The sequence below is a fragment of the Podarcis melisellensis genome (assembly GCF_964234715.1).
Source record: "Podarcis melisellensis genome assembly, chromosome: 2".
Classification (NCBI taxonomy): domain Eukaryota; kingdom Metazoa; phylum Chordata; class Lepidosauria; order Squamata; family Lacertidae; genus Podarcis; species Podarcis melisellensis.
The window spans coordinates 9,625,050-9,645,909 of NC_138529.1; the positions used below are offsets into that span (position 1 = coordinate 9,625,050).

At 47.9% G+C, this 20,860-nt stretch overlaps 1 protein-coding gene across 3 annotated transcripts in view; it reads left to right on the forward strand.

The window, feature by feature from the left end:
• The window catches only part of AGAP2 (ArfGAP with GTPase domain, ankyrin repeat and PH domain 2), a 119,872-nt gene that overhangs the window by 87,184 nt on the left and 11,828 nt on the right, over positions 1-20,860 (forward strand). For all 3 annotated transcript variants that reach the window (XM_081898514.1, XM_081898512.1, XM_081898513.1), the window contains exons 2-13: positions 5,057-5,115; positions 6,138-6,225; positions 7,277-7,362; positions 8,661-8,802; positions 10,469-10,603; positions 13,013-13,110; positions 13,755-13,907; positions 15,163-15,249; positions 15,361-15,465; positions 16,201-16,363; positions 20,266-20,367; positions 20,491-20,637. In XM_081898514.1, coding sequence (XP_081754640.1) covers positions 5,057-5,115; positions 6,138-6,225; positions 7,277-7,362; positions 8,661-8,802; positions 10,469-10,603; positions 13,013-13,110; positions 13,755-13,907; positions 15,163-15,249; positions 15,361-15,465; positions 16,201-16,363; positions 20,266-20,367; positions 20,491-20,637 — 1,365 coding nt within the window. The remainder of the gene's footprint in view (positions 1-5,056; positions 5,116-6,137; positions 6,226-7,276; positions 7,363-8,660; positions 8,803-10,468; positions 10,604-13,012; positions 13,111-13,754; positions 13,908-15,162; positions 15,250-15,360; positions 15,466-16,200; positions 16,364-20,265; positions 20,368-20,490; positions 20,638-20,860) is intronic.

Below are 20,860 nucleotides of genomic sequence, written 5' to 3' on the forward strand. Positions count from 1 at the left end.
CTCTGCATCAAAAGGCCAGCAGGGGCTGCTGCACCTTTCCTCATCCCCCTTCCCTCTCCGGTTACCTTGGTGATGTGTGCAGGGTGCTGCTGCTAAGCAACCGTTTCGTAGTAACACACACAGGGAGAGCGAGAAAAGGCGTGAGCTGTGCTTTTGTGCAGGGCTCCCTTTGCTCAGGTGCATGCAAGGCGAGGGCCGTTCCGCCCAGGAGCCTGCAAAGCCAGCATTGGGGTTCAAACAGGGGGGAGTTGGCAGGAGGCGGAGGAAACGGCGTCTCGCCACCCCAACATGTGAGGAGAGGGAGGCCGGCCAGGATGGCTTAAGGTCTGTTTCACACACCACCGGCAGCACAAATTTGCTACCGACCACCAGGTATAAACCAAATTAGTTTCCAGGCCCAATTAAAGTGCTGGTTTTGACCTATAAAGCCTTAAATGGCTCAGGACCACAACACCTCAAAGATCACCTCTCCCCATGTGAACCCACCCAAGACCTTGCAATCATCATCTAAGGTCCTTCTTTGTGTGTCTCCTCCATGAGAGGTCTGGAGTGTGGCAACACGAGAACGGGCCTTTTCTGCAATGGCTTCCTGTTTGTGGAGTGCTCTCCCCAGGGAGGTTCGCCTGGTGCCTTCATTATATATATTTTAGGCACCGGGCAAAAACATTCCTCTTTAACCAGGCCTTTGGCTGACTGTGTTGGGGAGGAGGTTGAGTTACTTTTGTCTTTATTTTTATTACGTATTTTATGTTTTCATATTGTGATTTTATGTTGTAACCACCCTGAGACCCGCGGGTATAGGGCAGTATACAAATTTAATAAATAATCGTAATTATAATAATCTGGAGGCATCTCAATGTCACCTGGCTGCTTACACACGGGGACGGCTGCAGGGTTTTCTGGCATCAGTGAGATGGAGAAAGAAAGAACAGCCTTGTTGAGTCCTGGACTGAAATTTTGTGTTTATTTAAATCAGCGTGTTTATTTAAATCAGGGGCAGCCCAACTTTTCATACCAAGCAGGCTGCAAGAGTATTTTGACACCGAACCCGCCCATTGCCTTGCTGCATATTGTGGGGGAGTGAGCCCTAAATTTGATTCTGGAAAAGTGCTAAGTAGGCTTTGGGAGCAAGGCAGGAGGACTCTAGGAGCCTGTCAGAGCCCTCATGCCTCCTTCCCAAAGCCCAGCTCCTTGTTTACCCAGGTTTGGTGTTATGTACTGAAGTTCTCACCCTGGGCCAGCAGGGGGATACTGTAGATAGTTATGCAAATGAAGGATCGAAAGTGACGTTCAGTGATTGGATAGTTTTAGAAAGTTGCTACAGTAATGTACTAGAGCTCTATATAAGCAGGCTGACTGAGCCCTTCAGCTCAGTTCTGTTCTGGCCTCTGAATAAACAAGAGCTGTTTGAAGAATCACTGTGTCGTCTGATATGTTCACCCACAACTTAACATTTGGGAAGGCATTGTGGACTCTGGGGGACATCAAATGTTGCCGAGGGCCATCACAAAACGTCCTGAGGGCCACATGTTGGACCAACTTGATTTAGATCATGGGTTGGGAACTTCTGGCCCAGAGACCAGATACAGTCCTCCAAACCCCTCTAGGTGGCCACCAGAACTATCCCCAGGCCATTTTCCTCACCAGCCCTGCTTCATACATTTTTGCCTGTCTGGACTGTGTCCTTGAGCTCTGATAATGCCCTTTGGTTGCCCAGATGGAGGAAAGAGAGGGATGTAGGAGTGTGTGTAGATACAAAGAGGATATTTCCATTTGTTCCTCTGCCTACATTTGCCTCTGGCTCCACCTACCACTGCCATGCAGCCCTGGGAATATCGCAGGGAAATATTTTCCTCATCCCCGATTTGAATCCTATCTCCTCTGCCTGTTAGGTCCTCATGATGACTATCTGCATGATCAATGAAACATTTTTAAAACATCAATTAAAAATAGTTAATAAACAGGGGGGAGAGCTCTTAACAAAATATCATTCAACAACAAGGGAGTCAGGCAGGATGTCAACAATACAAAATCAAACTCCTCACTTTCCCTTGCCCCAAATGTCAGTTGTTTTAATACTGAAAATACATCATTGGGAGTATTGGCTCTTAGGAGGAAGAGTACACTGGTAGAAAATTATTTCAAAACTGATAATAAGCCACTCAATGAGAATTTATAGCTGATTTTGGTCCAAGATTCCCCTAGACCACATGAGGAATTTAGGGAGGCCTGGGATACATAGTCCTATAACTGTGGATTTAATACCTGGCAAAATTTAATAGCTGACATGGAATGGTGTTGATATCTGGCAGTATTTGATGACTACCTAATACTTTACAGTATCTGACCATGGACATGCAATGGCATTTAGCATTTGCATTTTAAATTTTGGGATAAAATTCCACACTTACGTACAAATTCAGTGTCAGTATTTGACTTTCAAACTGTGAGCCGCCAAAGTTGAAATTCTGATTAATTTTAATATTGGCAAATAATTTTAGTGCCTGCACTTGCATCCTTGTCTCTGGAGCACTTTCCAGAACTGGTTCCTTCCTTAGTGCCATCTAGCTGCCTGGTTCTCGTTAGTTCTTCCATGGGCGGTCGAAGCCTCAGGTGTGATTTGCCTATTCCCTGTACATTCAGTGTCAACTGAGCAACAGCACTCCACCAGGGACATCTCTACAGATGGATGTGGGGCTCAGAGGGAGGGCTAGTGGTGGTTCTGTTGCTGTCTCTTGGAGTGGAGGAGCTCCATGCCTGGGAAATAAATGTGGCCCTCCAGGTAACTCTGCCTGACACCTGAATCTCTCCCCAGGCCAAGTCCCCTTTCTAGGCCACGCCCCCTCTCTCCAGGCCACACCCTTCACTGTCTGTGCTCAACACCCTCCTTGAGTGCTTTTGCCTTGTGGGAATGCGTCCTTGAACTGCAACAATGCCTCTTACTTGTATGTGGAGCATGCATGCGGGGAGTGTGGAAATCTCTGGTGCTTTCCTGGTTAGAATGTAGCCTGCTGTGGAAATACGAGACACTTCCATTTTGCCTCCGGCATGTGGCCCCTGAAAAGCTCGCCCCAAGGAATGTGGCCCTCAGGCTGCAAAGAAGGTTCCCTGCTCCTGCTATCAACAGGCAGACATATAAGCAAGCAATCTGGCCATAGGCACCTGTGTATACAGTGGTACCTTGGATTACAGATGCTTCAGGTTACAGATGCCGCTAACCCAGAAATAGTACCTCGGGTTAAGAACTTTGCTTCAGAATGAGAGCAGAAATTGTGTGGTGGCAGCGGGAGGCTCCCATTAGCTAAAGTGGCACCTCAGGTTAAGAACAGTTTCAGGTTCAGAATGAACCTCCAGAACAAATTAAGTTCTTAACCCAAGGCACCACTGTATATCTGTTTGTCCTGTCATTTGTTTCTCAAAAGAGAACTGCTGGGCGGTGAAGTCTTCCTGGGAGCTATGCTATGTGACCTCTATCCCTCAAAATGCAGGTGTGTGAAATGCAGGTATCCCTCAAAATGCAGGCAATAGCGGGGGAAAACACTCTTTATATGTTCAGAAGCACTTTTTATTAATACTTAAAGCATTTAAGGAAAATAGGGGGCAGGGGGCAGTGAGCACTCTCCAGATTAAGAGTTCCCAAGATAGCCTGTTTATTTGGCACTCATCTTGATTTTCCTTCCGCAAAGCTTAGAGCCTTAGACTATGTTTGGTCTTTGTTTCATTCTGATTTGTTTCTGAGGTGGTTATATAACAATGAGCGCTCATTGGGGTGTTGCCTCGCCTTCCCATTAATCATCTGTGCACCCCATACTTTTCAGTGAATCTCCCTGTTTCTTTCCAAATGGCAAAAAACCCTCTCCCCCCCCCAGTGGATTTGTTGTGCTAGGGTGGCAGAGGCCTTTAATCCACTTCAATTGCACAAACCTAAAGTTCTGGTATGTGCTTGTGTCCCTCCAACAAAATACTGACATCCTGGAGATACCCTAAGATATATTTTCTATTCCCTTCTGTCTGCCCCATACCTCCCTATACCACAGTCTCTTACTCTATGAATCCTTATCCCCATCTATCCATCGTGTTGTAGACTAAAGTATCTCAGAGCAATTTACAGGGCAAAAATCAGAATAACAAGAAACATTAAACCAAGATTAAAAAAACAAAAAACAGCCGTAAAACTAGACCAGGTCCTGAGGTTGCCAATACCAGGTTCTCAGCAAAGGGTGCAGAACTCCCAGGCATTGGAATCAAATGCCATGGAAATGGGCATGGAAATCAAAATGCTTCTTTGAGCCTCAGAGTTGGCAACTCAGACCTTGGCTGCAGGTGCCTAAAGAGGGAAAAGTCCTCTTTATATTCCCCTCCTGCCCTCCCGCCAATTTTCCCATGCAGCCTGCCAGGACACCTGCTCCGAGCCTCGCTTCCTGACTCCCAGGCAGCTCACATTGGGCCTTAAACTGGCTCTTTATCCCATGGCGGATGCATCCCGCCACTGTGACTCTTGTCCCAGGGACCCTGGATGGGTATTGTGCTCTGTGCCCACCCACTTGCAGCTGCCTTCTCCGTTCCTTTGCCACCCCGGAAGTAGCACAAAGGAGAAACTGTTGCGTGCGGGAGAGTCAAAGGGCTAGAGGAGTTGTCCCCACAGAGCAGCTTATGGTACGTGAAGGGGAGACGCTCACCCCTGCCTTTCTTCTCTGTCCTTCCTCCCCATTCCTCCATCCACACACACAGGCACACATGCCCAGCTGTGCTCCCCAACTTCCTGCCTCCTCAGAAAGCCGCAAACAGCAGTCGGGGAGGGGGGTGATCTCCAGCTCTGTGTAGAGGACCAACTTGTCTTGAGACTAATCTGCTAAGAGCTCTGTGAGCTGTAAATCAGTGGTCCGGTGGTGCCTCTGCTGCAAATTCACCACTTGCCCTAGAGCGAATCACGATTTCTCAGCTTCCTCCACCTGCAGTGTGGGAGTGATAAGCTACGGGCCTGTCTCACAGGGCTGTTGCATGGATTCTTGAGATTACTAATTTCTTACCTGTCTCTCTTGTTTCCTTTCCTCAGAGGCCGTTGCAAACAGCCAAGAATGGACCCTTGGACGTTCCGTTCCGGAGCTACGACTGGTAGGTGTCTTGATGACCTTTGTCACCTATACATGCACTGAGTATGTATCTGGATATCATAAATGTGTTCCTTACATTGCAAGCTGATGGAGGCCTGCCATCTTTTCCTTCTGCAAATGGACATTCACATCAATGGGCCTATATAAATAACACAGTTCATTTTACTTGTCCATGCTGCCTCATATATGGACATTGGTGTCCCTAGCCAACTGCATCAATTTGAGCTGATTCTCTTAGGTAGCTTTGGCACACAGAAAAATCAATTCAAAATTGATTTTATTTATACCCCACCTTTCCTCCAAGGTCAGGGTGGCATTCGTGGTCCCCATCTTCCCCATTTTGTCCTCACAACAACCCTGTGAGGTAGGTTAGGCTGAGAGACAGTGACTGGCCCAAGATCCCCCAGCTTTGAACCTGGGTCTCCCAAGTCCCAGTCCACCACTCTAACTCGACTGCACCACACAGAGCCAGCCTGACCTTATGGTGGCATGAGTGGCCAGTTCCACTTCCTGTCTCTCTTCAGCCTTAGCTATCCTACTTTGCTGCCTCGTCACTGGACTTTCTCTGGGGTAGGGATCCTTGAAAAAATTAATCTTTACGAATTCTGATATTTTTTAAAATGTGCCAAACCAAGTTTAGAAATGAGCATTTTGAGGAAGAAACCGCTTTTTAAATACATATTAAAATGGGACTTTCCTTGCAGATTTTCTTGCCGATCGATGCAAGAAAAGGACAAGTATACCGTAACAGTGGCACAGACCACTGAACATACTGAATTGCCCATGGCTACTCAGGGCGAGCTTCTGCCACAAGCCAACTTCTTCTCATGCTAATTCTGGTTCCAGGCTTGGTGGTGAGGGGGCACTCTTTGGCGAGCGTGTGTGTAGGGGATGGGAGAAAGTTCTGGAACAGTGAGGTTAGCATGTTCCGAAAGCACCTAGAGAGCCACGGGATGAGGGTGTTGTTGTTGTACTATGTCAAGCTATGTCCTGCCAGTGACTTCTGTTCTTTTGCCTCCGCAGGGTATTCTCGGAACCATCAAGAGTGGGAAATCCGCACTCGTTCATCGTTACCTGACCGGCTCCTACTTGGGCCTGGAACCTGCAGAGGGTGAGCTGCTTTCCCCCGCCCTGTCCCCAAATTTTAACTCACTTCTTTGTGCCCTGCCCAATGCGCACCTACTCAGTTTTCTTTCCCTCATGGGGAAGTAAGAAAGGAAGACGAGGAAAGTAAACAGAGTAAATTTTGCCTTTCACATCATCTGCTTTTAACTGGAGATGGCAGGGATTGAACCTGGGAACATACCCCAGCCAGCTATCATCCCCCACGTACAATACTTGTTTCTGAGCCACTGGTTTTCTCCTTCCCATCTCAGGCTTCAGCTATCTGCATGTTCCACCCCCAGAGCCAGTATTATTATTATTATTATTATTATTATTATTATTATTATTATTATTAAAATTTGTATACCGCACTTCATCCAAAGATCCCAGGGTGGTTCACAACAGCAAAATACAAAATGAGAACACAAGTTAAATAACGAAACGAAAACAAACCATTAACTCCCCTCCCCACAAAACACATTTAAAAGGCCATAGAATCTCAATCGGCCAAAGGGCTGATTATTGAGAAACATTTTTGCCTGGCGCCTGCAGGTATGTAAAGAAGGTCAGAGCCACCCAGAGTGGCTGGGGAAACCCAGCCAGATGGGCAGGGTATAAATAATAAATTATTATTATTATTATTATTATTATTATTATTATTATGGGGAGAGCATCCCACAAACGGGGTGCCGAGCCATCCCAGAAAAGGCCGGTCCTTGTGTTGCTGCCTCTGGACCTGTCCTGGAGGAGGCACACAAAGAAGGGCCTCAGATGATGATTGCAGAGGGAGAGATGGTCCTTGAGGTATTGCAGCCTGGGAATCACAAGTGAGGGGAATGCTACTTGTAGGTCTTTCTTGTAGGCTTTCCTGGTTGGCCGCTGTGAGAACAGGAAGCTGGACTAGATGGGCCAATGACTTGACCCAGCGTCGCTTTTCTTATGTTGTTATACTGAGTTGTGTTAATTTTCCACTTGGGAGCCATTGCACTGAAAGGACAGCTTTGTTTCTGCTGCTTGGCTGCTCCCCAACCCCAGCTCTGCCTCCTTCTGTTTTTCAGGGGGCCAGTTCAAGAAGGAAGTGGTGGTGGATGGGCAGAGCCACCTCCTGCTGATTCGAGAGGAAGCAGGACCTCCAGATGCCAAGGTAGGCCGAGGAATGTGTGGAGGTCCTTGTGGGGTCCCTTTGGGGCGCTGTGGACCCTCCCAGGCTGCAGTTCTCACTGCGTCAGAAGCTGCATGGAGCATCCTTCAAGAGGATGATGCCAAGAAAAGTTATTATTAAAGTGCCAATTTGGGAATTAAAAGAAGAAGAAGTTGCAAGACCTCTTGTCCCTGAAATCCTTCTCTTAGCTGAGCCGAGTTGGGGAGCGGGGGGAAGGGACACCTGAGGCAACAGAGAGGAAAGGAGGGGGCTTGGTTTTGCTTACCCTCACAGCTGATTTTATCTGAAATCAGACAGTCGCCCCTCCTCCAATCATGACTTGTGAATGAACTTAAAAGAACTGCACCTGAAATGTCTGGATTCACCATAAACAGCACTACAGAGACCTAATTGCAGGAAACCTGGGAAAAAGTAAGCCTGGCATGGTCCGAGGTTCTCCACATAGTTGAGCTTCTGTAGGAATGTAGGTCCTTGGGACGCGGGTGGAGCTGTGGTCTAAACCACAGAGCCTAGGACTTGCTGATCAGAAGGTCGGCGGTTCGAATCCCACAACGGGGTGAGCTCCCGTTGCTCGGTCCCTGCTCCTGCCAACCTAGCAGCTCGAAAGCACGTCAACGTGCAAGTAGATAAATAGGTACCGCTCCAGTGGGAAGGTAAACGGCTTTTCTGTGCGCTGCTCTGGTTCGCCAGAAGCGGCTTAGTCATGCTGGCCACATGACCCGGAAGCTGTATGCCGGCTCCCTCGGCCAATAAAGCAAGATGAGCGCCACAACCCCAGAGTCGTCCTCGACTGGACCTAATGGTCAGGGGTCCCTTTACCTTTAGGAATGTAGGAAGCTGCCTTATCCTATTGGTCCATCTAGCTCTGTATTGTCTACGCCAAGTGGCAGCAGCAGTTTCAGGCAGGCGTCTATCCAAGTCACAGAATCATAGAGTTGGAAGGGACCCTGAGGATCATCTAGTCCAACCCTCTGCAATACAGGAATATGCAGCTATCTCATATGGGGATTGCACCTTTCACACATGGAGATGCTGGGGGCTTCTGCATGCAAGGTAGATTCTCTTCCACTGAGCTATGGCCCCTCCACCACTGAGCTGCCGGTTTTGTATAATTGGAGTGGAGTGGAGGGTATGGGGTAGACCTTAGAACAGTAGCATCCCTTCATACTCCTGCTTCCACCCTGACTCAGTGCCAAAAACAGAGGAAGAAGGTGTGACCGGTCTGAACACTGTCCCCCCGTTGATATGCCTCTCCCTCTCCATTTCCTTCCTGCTTGCAGTTTGCAAACTGGGCAGATGCCGTCATCTTTGTCTTCAGCCTGGAGAACGAGGCCAGTTTTCAAGAACTGACCCAGTACTACGGGTTCCTCACAAACTACCGCGCGGTCTCCGACATGGCTCTCGCGCTTGTGGGCACTCAGGGTGAGTGGGCGAGAGTATCTGCCCTACAGAGAATTTAATCTTGGGGGCATGGGCGGGCTGCAAGGGGCAGTCAGGTGGAGTTGTTCCTTGGGGTCTTCCTGAGGCCAACTGGAAGAAGCTTTTGTATTCACTAGGCTTGCTATTAGCTGTTTCTTTATACATTAAGAGATTGACAGGCCAGTTAGGACTATAATTACCGTATTTTTTGCTCTATAAGACTCACCTTTTCCCTCCTAAAAAGTAAGGGGAAATGTGTGTGTGTCTTATGGAGCGAATGCAGGCTGCACAGCTATCCCAGAAGCCAGAACAGCAAGAGGGATTGCTGCTTTCACTGCGCAGCGATCCCTCTTGCTGTTCTGGCTTCTGAGATTCAGAATATTTTTTTGCTTGTTTTCCTCCTCCAAAAACTAGGTGCGTCTTGTGGTCTGGTGCGTCTTATAGAGCGAAAAATACGGTAATTTTGCTAGGGGGCTACACAGAGACCCTGCCCCTTTCCCCCTCCCAACCACTTAAAGCTCTGCTCAGGCTTTCTCTGGTTTCTCAACTTCCACCATACATTGCCTGCTTACTTTCAAGCCTGTCCTCATTTGTTTAAAGGAATATCATCCTAGTATCCATATCTGCATGTGCACAATGCACTCACAGAATGCATACACCTGGTGGTTCTGTTAGCCAGGCAAGGAATTCCCTTGCAGGACATCTGTTGGTTCTTAGCCTTGACCCAGTGTCTTGGCGTATCCCAGACAGCAGACTGGGGGTGGTATGGCCAGGTAAGCCTTTGCTGGATCCAATCCAAAGTTTAGCGTGGCAGCAGCAGCAGCAGTCAGCCTGATCCAGCAGGGAAGGTTGCACAGAAGCAAAGTTAAGTGCAAGCCGGTTTAGTATTACTAGGTCACCTGTCCAGCTGGGTCAAGATGCCGATGAGAATAGCTGGGGCAGAATAAAGAGGCCAGCTGAGGTCAGAAACCAAGAGGTAGCGGCACATGCTGAAACACAGTCCAGTAGGAACTCTAGTTGTGAGTGTTCATATCACTGGTGGAGAAATGAAAGCACCAAATTGGGACAAGGCAACACCATAGAAAAAGCAAAACCCGGTCAGTTTTCTAGATCTGTGGTTGCCTCTGTTACTAGGGATGCTGAAGGATTCCAGTGGAAATTGCCAAAATTTGTTGCCCCGTGTCCAGAATGGAAACCAATCCAGTGAATACAAGCGGTAGTCACTGTTATTGCTGTTTCCAGTCTGCAAATGATATGCAATTGGTGGCATTTCCTCTCCGACATTTGCATTAAAATGAGTATTGTGGAATTATGTAACAGAATTAATTATATCAAGTTCTGCCACAGAGGACAGGGAGGCAAATAACGTAGGCTTTTTTGGAAGTCGAACTGTGGCGGAACAGAAACAGCACTGCATGCAGTGTACGTGGGTCAGAAAGGAAATTGATACCTTCTTACATCCCAAATAAAACAGCAGGGCCGTATATAGGAGCATGTTTTTGTGGTGAGGAGATAACACAGCTAAGGCAGAATGAGAATACTTTCCAGTCCAATCCTATGCATGTTTATTCAAAAGCAAGTCCTGTTGATTCCAGAAAATTTCTGTCCAGCTCAGAGATGAAGTGTGTGTGTGTGTGTGTGTGTTTCTTTTTTTGCTTCTTCCTTGCAGATAAAATCAGTGCCAGCAACCCACGTGTGATTGAGGATTCCCGAGCCAGAGCTCTGTGCACTGAAATGCGCCGCTGTCTCTACTATGAGACATGTGCCACTTATGGACTCAATGTTGACCGGGTCTTCAATGAAGGTGAGGACTTTTCCGGGATGTGTTCCTGGGAAACTGGATGGGAAGTTGGGTTCCTTGGCCGCAAGAGCACCTGTGAACATGAGCCAAGGGAGAACACATTTCAGGACATGGCAAACAAGAGCAGTTCCACCCTGTGTGTAGGGCAAGAGAGTGTGTCCTGGGTTTGCAGACCCTTCAGTGGTGCATGTCCATCTTCACGTGTGGACATCTTGAATGCCTACACAATGCAAACATAAGAAGAGCCCTGCTTGATCGGGCCAAAGGTCCACCCAGTCCTGTCTACTAGTTACACAATGGCCAACTAGGTGCCTATAAGACACCCTCAAGCAGGACCAATCTGTATGCTGCAAAAATGGTGGGTTGTGCAAGCAAGACGAACATATTTTCATGCAAGGATGCACCAACTGCACCTGATATAATAGTTTAAATTTGTTTTGTGAGGTGTTATTATTATTATTAATTATTATTGTGTTGTTGTTGTTATTGTTCTCTGGCATTATAAAAGGTAAAGGCAAAGGTACCCCTGCCCATACGGGCCAGTCTTGCCAGACTCTGGGGTTGTGCGCCCATCTCACTCAAGAGGCCAGGGGCCAGCGCTGTCCGAAGACACTTCCGGGTCACGTGGCCAGCGTGACATCGCTGCTCTGGCGAGCCAGAGCTGCACACGGAAACGCCGTTTACCTTCCCGCTAGAAAGCGGTCCCTATTTATCTACTTGCACCCGAGGGTGCTTTCGAACTGCTAGGTTGGCAGGCGCTGGGACCGAGCAGCGGGAGCGCACCCCGCCGCGGGGATTCGAACCGTCGACCTTTCGATCGGCAAGCCCTAGGCGCTGAGGCTTTAACCCACAGCGCCACCTGCGTCCCTCTGGCATTATACTTGGTGCTTTAAATGTGTTGCTTCATTCTGTCACTTTGATACCTGTTCTGGGCATGAGGAGAGTGGAAACGGCCATTAAATAAATAAACAGGCAATGGGGGTGTGCCAGGGACCTCATGACCGCCTTGTGTGCTCCATCATATGAGGAGTCTACAGGCCGGTAGAACTGTGAGAATAATAATAATAATAATAATAATAATAATAATAATAATAATAATAATATATTATTTGTACCCCGCCCATCTGGCTGGGCTTCCCCAGCCACTCTGGGTGGCTTCCAAAAAAATATTAAAATACTCTAATACATCAAACATTAAAAGCTTCCCTAAACAGGGCTGCCTTCAGATGTCTTCTAAAAGTCTGGTAGTTGTTGTTCTCTTTGACATCTGGTGGGAGGGCGTTCCACAGGGAGGGCGCCACTACCGAGAAGGCCCTCTGCCTGGTTCCCTGTAACTTGGCTTCTCGCAGTGAGGGAACCGCCAGAAGGCCTTCGGAGCTGGACCTAAGTGTCCGGGTAGAACGATGGGGGTGGAGATGCTCCTTCAGGTATACAGGTATACAGGTATACAGAACTGCTTCTTCCGTGTCAATGGTTGGAGAGTCAGTGGCTTGAGGCGGCTATGCTCAAGCCTCTACTGTTCTCGGGAGGTGTGCTCCGGCATAATAAGAATTGGGACAAGCAGCTTGTGTTGTGTATGGGGGGGATTTGTTGACTCCAGGACTGACTTCTGTCTACATAGAGGGGTCTGGAGCAGAGAGAGTACACTTTGCAGGCAGTGTGTTACAGGTCAAAAGCTTTTCTTGTGCTCAGTTTTGTGGTTGTGGCGGAAACCCTGGTTTGCGACCCAAAGTACTTTTGCTTTCTGCACATCCGGCATACAAGAACGAGACAGCCATCTGAGGAGTCTCTGATAGCACCATATATTTATTGGTTTAGGCCAGGGTTGGCAGTTTTGGGGCGCTACAGGCGTTGCTTAAGTCCGACTCCCATGGCCAATGGTTGCGCATGATGAGAGCTGGAGTCCAGCAACACCTGGAAAGTCGCAGGTTCCCCACCCTGGGCTGGACACAGGGAGCCCAAGCTCCCCATCACCTGGTGAGATCTCATGCTGCAGAAGAGCACATGGGAATAATATGGCCAGGTTTGGGCGAAGGGGATGCATCAGATGTGTATTTCCCACCCAATTGGCACCCTCCCAGCATGGGGCTAATTGCGTGAAGAAAGACCCCTTTCCTGAGCCCTTCCTGGATGTGACTCCTATTCTGCTAGATGGGGGGGGGGTGTCAAGAGCCCCAGCAGAGAGTTTGTTCAAGGTGTGCATGACCTTGCCCTTGCAGGACTGGCAAATGTGGATGGGACTCAAACAAAAGAGCTTGGATGTTGGAGGGTCTGCAGTCATGTCCCCTGCAAAGTTTTTTTCCCTTTCGAGCAGTTATAGCCGATTTCCAGTGTGGCAACTGGAGGAACTGAGCAGCCCTACGATTTACAGATATATATATGTGTATTTTCCTCCCCCCACCCCAACTGCAGTTGCTCAGAAGATTGTGAATATGAAGAAACAACAGCAGCTCCTTGCATCTTGCAAATCTTTGCCCAGCACCCCCAGCCATTCAGCCGTCTCCACGCCGGTGGGTGGAATCTACCTTGCGCAAGTACATCTCCCTGAATGGCCCAGTTACGGGAATTGGAGTTTCCTCCTGCTGGTGGCACAGCACCACGAATGGAGAGGGAGGGCGTGAGGCTAAGCCCCATGGATCTAGTGGACCTCCTTGCATGAGCTTCCTCTGCGCAACATCTGGGGGTTAGGGTTGGGGGGCGCAAATCCAGGGTTAGGGGGCGCAAATCCACGGGTTAGGGGGCGCAAATTACTTGCCTTGCCCCGGGTGCTGACAACCCACGCTACGCCACTGCACGGATCCAAGCGGTTTCTCATTTGTCCCATCACTTTACCACTGAATCAGAGGAAACATAAATCCACATAAAAACCTGTTGCCACTGGTTCCGATTAAGTGGTAAACAGTGGGTTTTCCTGGGAGAAAGTGGAAGGACAAGCAGAAGTGTGGACGAAAAAATTCCACAGCCTAGCCATCTCCTTGACAGTGCTAGTTTTGTATCTGGGGTGCTGCTTCTTTCATTTTCAAGCATTCAATCCCACACGCAGGACCTTTGCCTCTTGATTTCGCGCAGCCAAGGCCCCGCCGGACCTGCGTGTCTGTCTTCCTTTGCTTTAGGGGCTGGCATAAGTCTGCCTGGTCTTTCCCTCCCCCTCTAGGCAAGTAACGGTGGCCACATGAGCGACTACTCCTCATCCCTTCCTTCCACGCCCAACATCAGCCACCGGGAGCTGCGTGGGGAGGCCACGGCTATAATTGGCACACCCAGCTCCCTGCATCGTGGGACCAAACGCCGAACCAGCCTTTTTGCGGTGAGTTCCAGGGGAGTCCACCAGCCATGGGACAAGGGAGGCCAAAGGGTGGGTCGCCCAGTCCAGGCTGAGGATGGAAGGATCTCTCCATTTCTGGTTCTCTCAGTTTCTCATTTTCCCCATCTTAAATTTGCTTCTCCGCCTTTTTGCAGCAATTTGAAGATTATTTTTTTTTTTAAAGAGTCTTTGGTGTGGTTTTCTTCTAATAAACACATTTTTAATTCTGTGCTGGCTGAGCTACACGTTTTTGCAATCACGCATTTTTGTACATTATTTTCAGGAGCATCTTCATTTCTGTAAGCACGGTTTGGCTAGAAAACGGCATTGCAAAATTCAGATAAATGCAGTGGTGCCCCGCAAGACGAACGCCTCGCAAGACAGAAAACCCGCTTTTTCCCCAAGCCGCTAAGCCGCTTAACAGCTGATCCGCTGATAAGCCGCTTAACAGCTGATCGCTAGAAGCCGCTAGACCGCTGTAGCGCTAATCTGCTAAGCTGTCAATGGGCTTGCTTCGCAAGACGAAAAAACCGCTAGACGAAGAGAATCGTGGAACGGATTCTTTTCGTCTTGCGAGGCACCACTGTATTTCAAAGGGTAGCTGTGCTTTGGTTCTTACGTTGTTTCGGAAAATGCAAATTTGAGAAATGAAGCTTTAAATGCAAATTGAATCAAATTTCTCCCCCACCCCCTAGTCCAGACCGAAAATAACCCTCTGCTATAAAGGGGCAACATCGTGAACCACAGCAACACCGAGGGATTGGGTAACAGGAGATGGGAAAGTGTTTCTCTATAACACCCTGGATAACCGCTGCTGTCATTCAGAGTAGGCATTACTGTATTACGGTAGATTAACAAATAAGGCAGCTTCCCTTGCTTTTGAATCTCTTCTGGGCCCTGCCCTCCTCAACCTTCCCTGGCCTCCCTCCCCTCTCCCTGTGTGATTTGATGGTGAGACAGGCCGCCATGGAAGCAACTCCACCAGCCCCAGTATCCAAAGACTTTCAGGTCTGTTTCCTCACTTCGTAGGCTATTCTCAGCTTTGGGGCAAGCAATGCCCCACCCCCCCCCAAAAAAACCCATGCTTTGTTGTTTCGACTGTAACATCACTTTGCCCGAACGATTGTTTGTAAATTAGCTTCAAGCCATAGTTTACAGATTCACGTTGCTGGCTATTTTGTAAGGCTTGTTTTGTGAAGGCATAATGGCAAACCATGGTTGGACGTTACCTTTGAACCCCAGCTGTGTCTCTTTGCAGAATCGCAGAGGGAGTGACACCGAGAAGCGGAGCCTGGACAGCAGAGGGGACAACACGGGAAGTGGCCGAGCCATACCCATCAAACAGGTGACCTCCTTATATTTGTCCTGGCAACTGTTTGCCAGTCCTCTGAACGCCGGTTACAAGAGTCCGGGCACTGTCGGTAACCCCCGGCCTTCACCGCCTCTCTCCCATTAGAGTTTCCTGCTGAAACGAAGTGGCAATTCTCTGAACAAGGAGTGGAAGAAAAAATACGTGACTCTCTCCAGCAATGGGCTTCTCTTCTATCACCCCAGCATTAATGTAAGTGCGCCATGTACTCCAGCTTCCATCAGCTCCAAACACACCAGGGCTCGGCTTGCCGCATTGTCAAGTCCTACACATTACCATCTAAAGGCAGCAGACTCTGCAATAAGACCACAAAATGTGAATGAGGGAGACATCCGACAGATCATGGCCAGATTGGAAAATAGACATATGGATTAGATCACATTTCTACAGACCGTTCTGAGCCTGGTCCACTTACGCTTACGTTGTTGCTGTTGCTAGGGGCTGTCTTTGTTTTGTTTTGGAGTTTTTATTTGCAAGGTAATGCCAGGGCTTTCTGGCTCTTGCCCCCGCCCCCTTTTCTTTTTACAAAACATTTCTAGCTGATTGGAGGTGATAGAAAGCATGGTACTTGTGACATTCATTCAAAGGTTTCAAGTAAAAGGCCCCAGGAAGTGGCAGCACATGATGCCATAACAGCAGTCCCTGGGCAATGGTATGAAGAAAAAGGTGTGTGCTTCCAACAGGTGCATTTTAAAAGCGTGTGTGTCCCCCCGCCCTCAGATTTCACCTAAAAATCCACACAATCACTTGGTGTAACAGCCCTGCTGGTCTACTTGTGTGCAAGGGACACAGAGACTGGGTGCATCCCGTTCTGTCCATCCCTACCAGTGTCCAAAACAGCTGCACCATTCTGTATGTATGTGCATGCGATCCATTCTCCTAATTCCTGCCCCACCCAAAAAGAATCTGGTCTTTGTGCCTTTGCAGGACTATATCCATAGCAGCCACGGCAAAGAAATGGACCTGCTCCGCACCACCGTCAAGGTGCCCGGCAAACGCCCACCCAGAGCCATCTCTGCCTGTAGCACCTCCTCGAGCATCAACGGTTTGGTCAAAGACGTGAGCAGCGTAGGAGTCGGGGACACCAGCAGTAAGTGGCTTGTTCCCACATCATGGGCATAGCAGATTGAGGGTGGGAGCGCACTGCAGCGGTTGTATCTCTTGACATTAAGAAAAAAACCCAAACCCTTTTAAGTTGCTGAGGTAGGAGCGGGAGAGGATTTTTAACTTTAACAGGAGACCCCGAGTGCTTTGTTCCTGTGGGAATGTTCAGGGGTGCAGGAGAGGATATATTGTGAGATTATATCCTTATCCAACTTGTGCTAACAAGTTCCCAAAATATCAGCAGAGTTAGACATTACCCTTTTTAAGTTCGCAACGGTAACGTGTGCTCTGGTTCGCTAGAACCTCTATAATAATCACTCTGGTAATTTCCCCTTTGTTCCCTCTTAAAATACAAGACATGACACTGTCTTTCATAAAAGTATAAAAGAGTTTACTCACGTTCTGTTCACAATAGGATCCCAGAAGGCAGACAGGCTTAAAAAGGTAAAATACATTTAGAATCTATCTTATAGGAAGATAGTCCTATCCTCCTCTCTTGGCTGGGAGCCAAGAGGTCATCTTTAGCAGATGTTGCTTCTTCGAAGATGAGAAGAGAGAGCAAGAGAGAGATGGCTGTCCTGCCCTGTGCTTTTATCATTACCTGCACAGGTGAGGCCACACCCACCTCTGGTCACATGCGGAGGAAGTCTGCCCCAGGCAGTTTACCTGCTGGCTGGACAGACATCCCTCCCCATGTCTTAACATGTTCACTCTAGGAATGTTGTAATTGACTGCTCCTGTGTTTTCCATCCCACAGTTCCTTCCCTGCCCCAGCACTTTTAGGGATCACACTACAACACACTGAGTGTCACGTGTGGCCTGGACACCCTAGCCTGGCAGGTTGATGCCTCAGTGTGAGACTCAAATGGGGTTTCTTGGGCAGCAACAGCACAAAAATCAGAGCTCTGACACTTGCAGGCTTGCCAGAGAAGGAATACTTGCATGGTGTTTGGCTGTGTAGGTGTGTGTATAATTACTGCTTGTTAGTTCACACTCCCAATACGTTGTGTTTTCTTTATTTGCAATTCTCTGAGATTCCAGCCACTCGGGAAGCCAAGCCTCCCCCCTCCCTTTGCACTATGGTGTTGATGCACTCACACTTTTGTTTAACCTCAATTAGTAACAGCCAAGGAAGGGTGTAACAGAAGGAAATCATGAAAAACAACAAAAGAGTGTTTTTAACGAAGGGCTGGCTCAGCTATGACACGCCTTCCTACATTGGAAACACCCTCATATGGGGGGGGAGAGAAACCCACATGTCATGCATGATGGTTGAACATGTGTCTCTTTCTCTGTACATGTGCATGCTGTCATGACAGGCCAGTTTGCACATGCCATGTGCTGGGAAACAGGTGTGTGAGAGATTGTCAGACAACCTGTGTGTGAGTATTTAATGCTTTGCATGTGAGAAAGTTTGAAGTGGCTGTGCCTCCTGAAATATTTTTATTCTACTGATACAGACATAGGAATCAAGAAAATAAGTCAACCTCTTAAAAAGTGAATCAGCTGGGAGCAGGAAATAAAAACCACATTCTGCTCACAGCGTAATGCATTAAGGCAAAATAATTAAAGACATAAGTGATCTAAAATAGGGCTTCCACAAGCTTCATTCAGGTGGTCTGTGGCATTAAATATTCATACTGCTTTTCGATTTTTATTGCTTCTTATGTTGTATTTCATCGTATTATAATTTGTATTCCATTGAATGCAAATTGTAATCTAATAAAATACAACATGATCAGCAAAAATGCAATTAAAAGTCATGCAACATCTAACAACATTGCTACAACAAGCAGAAAAGGCATTAAATGTTCCGCCAAGAAAATCAGCAATTTTCAAGTAGCCCATGAGAACTGTTTGGGAACCACTGAAGTCCCAGATGACTCCCTAAGAAATATACACACTGCATAAAACAGATCAAGAGTATCAAATCATGAACATGAGCTGAGGGACATCACCCAAAAAGTGGTGCGTGGGCGTTCATAAATCTGCAAATGTGAATAGTATTTCCCAGTCTTCCAATTAAATCCAAAATGGGAGGCAAGTCCATCAAAATGGAGAAATAGCTTCCATTTGGGATTGAATTATGTCCGATGAAAATAGAAATATCGTCCCACGGCCATGGTACCTTAAAAAGGAAATGTCAAGGTGAGCAGTTCTGTACATTCCAACCACTCCTTAAACAGCATGCAATTTGCCCCCTGATGGGGAGCGATCACCCTTCCTCCTTCTCCTCCTCATTGTACATCAGAACCATTCACCTCTTTCCAGCAGAGGATGTAAAAATCCATACAGTGGGGCCTCTTGTGACCCACCTGAATATCAGCCCCCCCCATAACTGTCTGCTAGGATCTTGACACCCCTTCCCCCCACATTCTGCAGTCTTGGGCAGGCAGCAAACCCAGGAGATCTATTGCCACCATGTGACTAACTTCCTGGAACTATTCCACAGCCAGTTCTTCTTAGCAGCCTGGCAGCATGCACCTACGTTAGGCGTTTGTACCCGGAAGATAAAAAGAGCCGGCTTCAATAAAGCTTCCCTGCTTTTGTCACCATTTTACCACAGGTGACCAGGCTAGTGGTTATTTGCAAAGTTGGTCTATCGAGCTCCTCTTAATACATCCCCATTCGTGGTTGGTGGGACACAAGTTATGTACATCTGCTGCAAGGAGTTCCAGCTCCAAAACACAACATTCCCTTCCTGCACGATTGCAGTAAATGAACTCCACGATATCTTTGGGTTTCCTGGAGGTGCTGCACACCTTCTCCTCCTCTGTGAAAATGCTCAAATTGAAGAATTGATTCCTATCTAATCTAATCAAAGCTCTAATAAAAAAAAATGATAATATTGGCTTTGGGCAATTAGCTTAGCTTATTAAATGAAGTCATATTTCTTTGTTCCGAGGTGTCTAATGGTGCCAAGTTGAATTGGAGCATTTGCTAAGTATAATCGTTTCAGTTTAATTCACAAACCTGGAGAACTGAATTTTCCCTTCAGCCTTAGTGTGGGGAAAACAGCTGTAAGATGAAGCAGCAGCGCCCCCTACAGGAAGCCTTTCAACTGCAAATCGTAGAATTTTCCCTTGTATGCACAGCACAAGTGGAAGTGGGGATAAAGCCCAAGGCCCTTTTATATTTGCTGCCTCATTCAAAGGTGGAGAAATTATAGGTGGGATTGGCGATGGGGGGCAGAATTGGGGGCCTAACCAGTGGCCTGTTTCATCTTTTGAGCCTCAACCTATTTTGAGCTGAAGATATGCTCAGGAGAAATTTAGGCTTAGCTTTGGACACACTGCTGTGATTTCTCACTGGTTCAGAATGATGAAATGACCGTGTAAATAACCAGCCCTGGTCATTCTGCTTCTCCAAGCCACAGCCCAGGAGTCCCCATTTTTTTCTGAGAAATGGGGCACATTTAGAAATCTCAGAAACTGTTGTGGGTACCACAGAATTCATTTCACAAAAGAATGCTCACTGGCAATGCTCAGAATCGATACCCAAAACACTCACACCTCCAACAAAACAAATAGAATGCAGGCCCAAAAAATTAAAAAATCAGATACCGCCCCCCTCCTCAAAAGCCAGTTATTTAGATGAACTAAAATGGGAAGAGCAAGTGATGTCTTAGGGCCCCATGGGTACTATGTTGAGGAACTCACATCTAGGAAACTAGGATATTCACACCTTGACAGGCTTACTCTTGTGCAAATTCTTTTCATGCAGAAGGTATCAGGTATACAGGTTTCCACCTATTTCAGTTGAAACCTGGAGAAAACCTGAGAGAGTTTAAAGTGCTGATGGGAGTCAGAGGTGGCAGTTCTGGGACAGTTGTGGGAACATCCTGACTGACACAGCTTCATAATTTCATTCTCTTCCCCTCCACCCCAGCTTGCCCCAGTCCAGGTCTGCTGAATCCTCCTGTCGACCCAGCGATCAAACTCTTAGGCAAACCTGAGCGCCTGCAGCGATCTGTGTCCTCTTCCAAGGCTGGTAAGTTCAGCCCAGACCTGGAAGCTCCCAGGATGGAGGAGAGAGGATGCTGGGAAAGGGCTGCTTTGAGCCCAGAGGGAAGGAGGGAGCCATGTGATCTGTTTCTCCTGCCTGTTTCTGCAGAGGTAGCCATGGCTGCAGAAGGGCTCTCCAGCCCTGGCAGCGGTGGGAAAGACCCTCCTCCGTCCCCTATGGTTGACAGAAAGAAGCACCGGAGGAAGAAGCTGTCAACTCCTTCAAAAACAGAGGGGTCTGCAGGGCAGGCAGAAGGTAAGTCTACCGCTCTGCCTTGGTTTTGTCTGCAAGGGAGACTGGCTTGTGGGCTCCTGACCCCTGAGAACCTCAAGAGCCAGTGTGGTGTAGTGGTTAAGAGCAGTAGACTCGTAATCTGGTGAACCGGGTTCGATTCCCTGCTCCTCCACATGCAGCTGCTGGGTGACCTTGGGCCAGTCACACTTCTCTGAAGTCTATCAGCCCCACTCACCTCACAGAG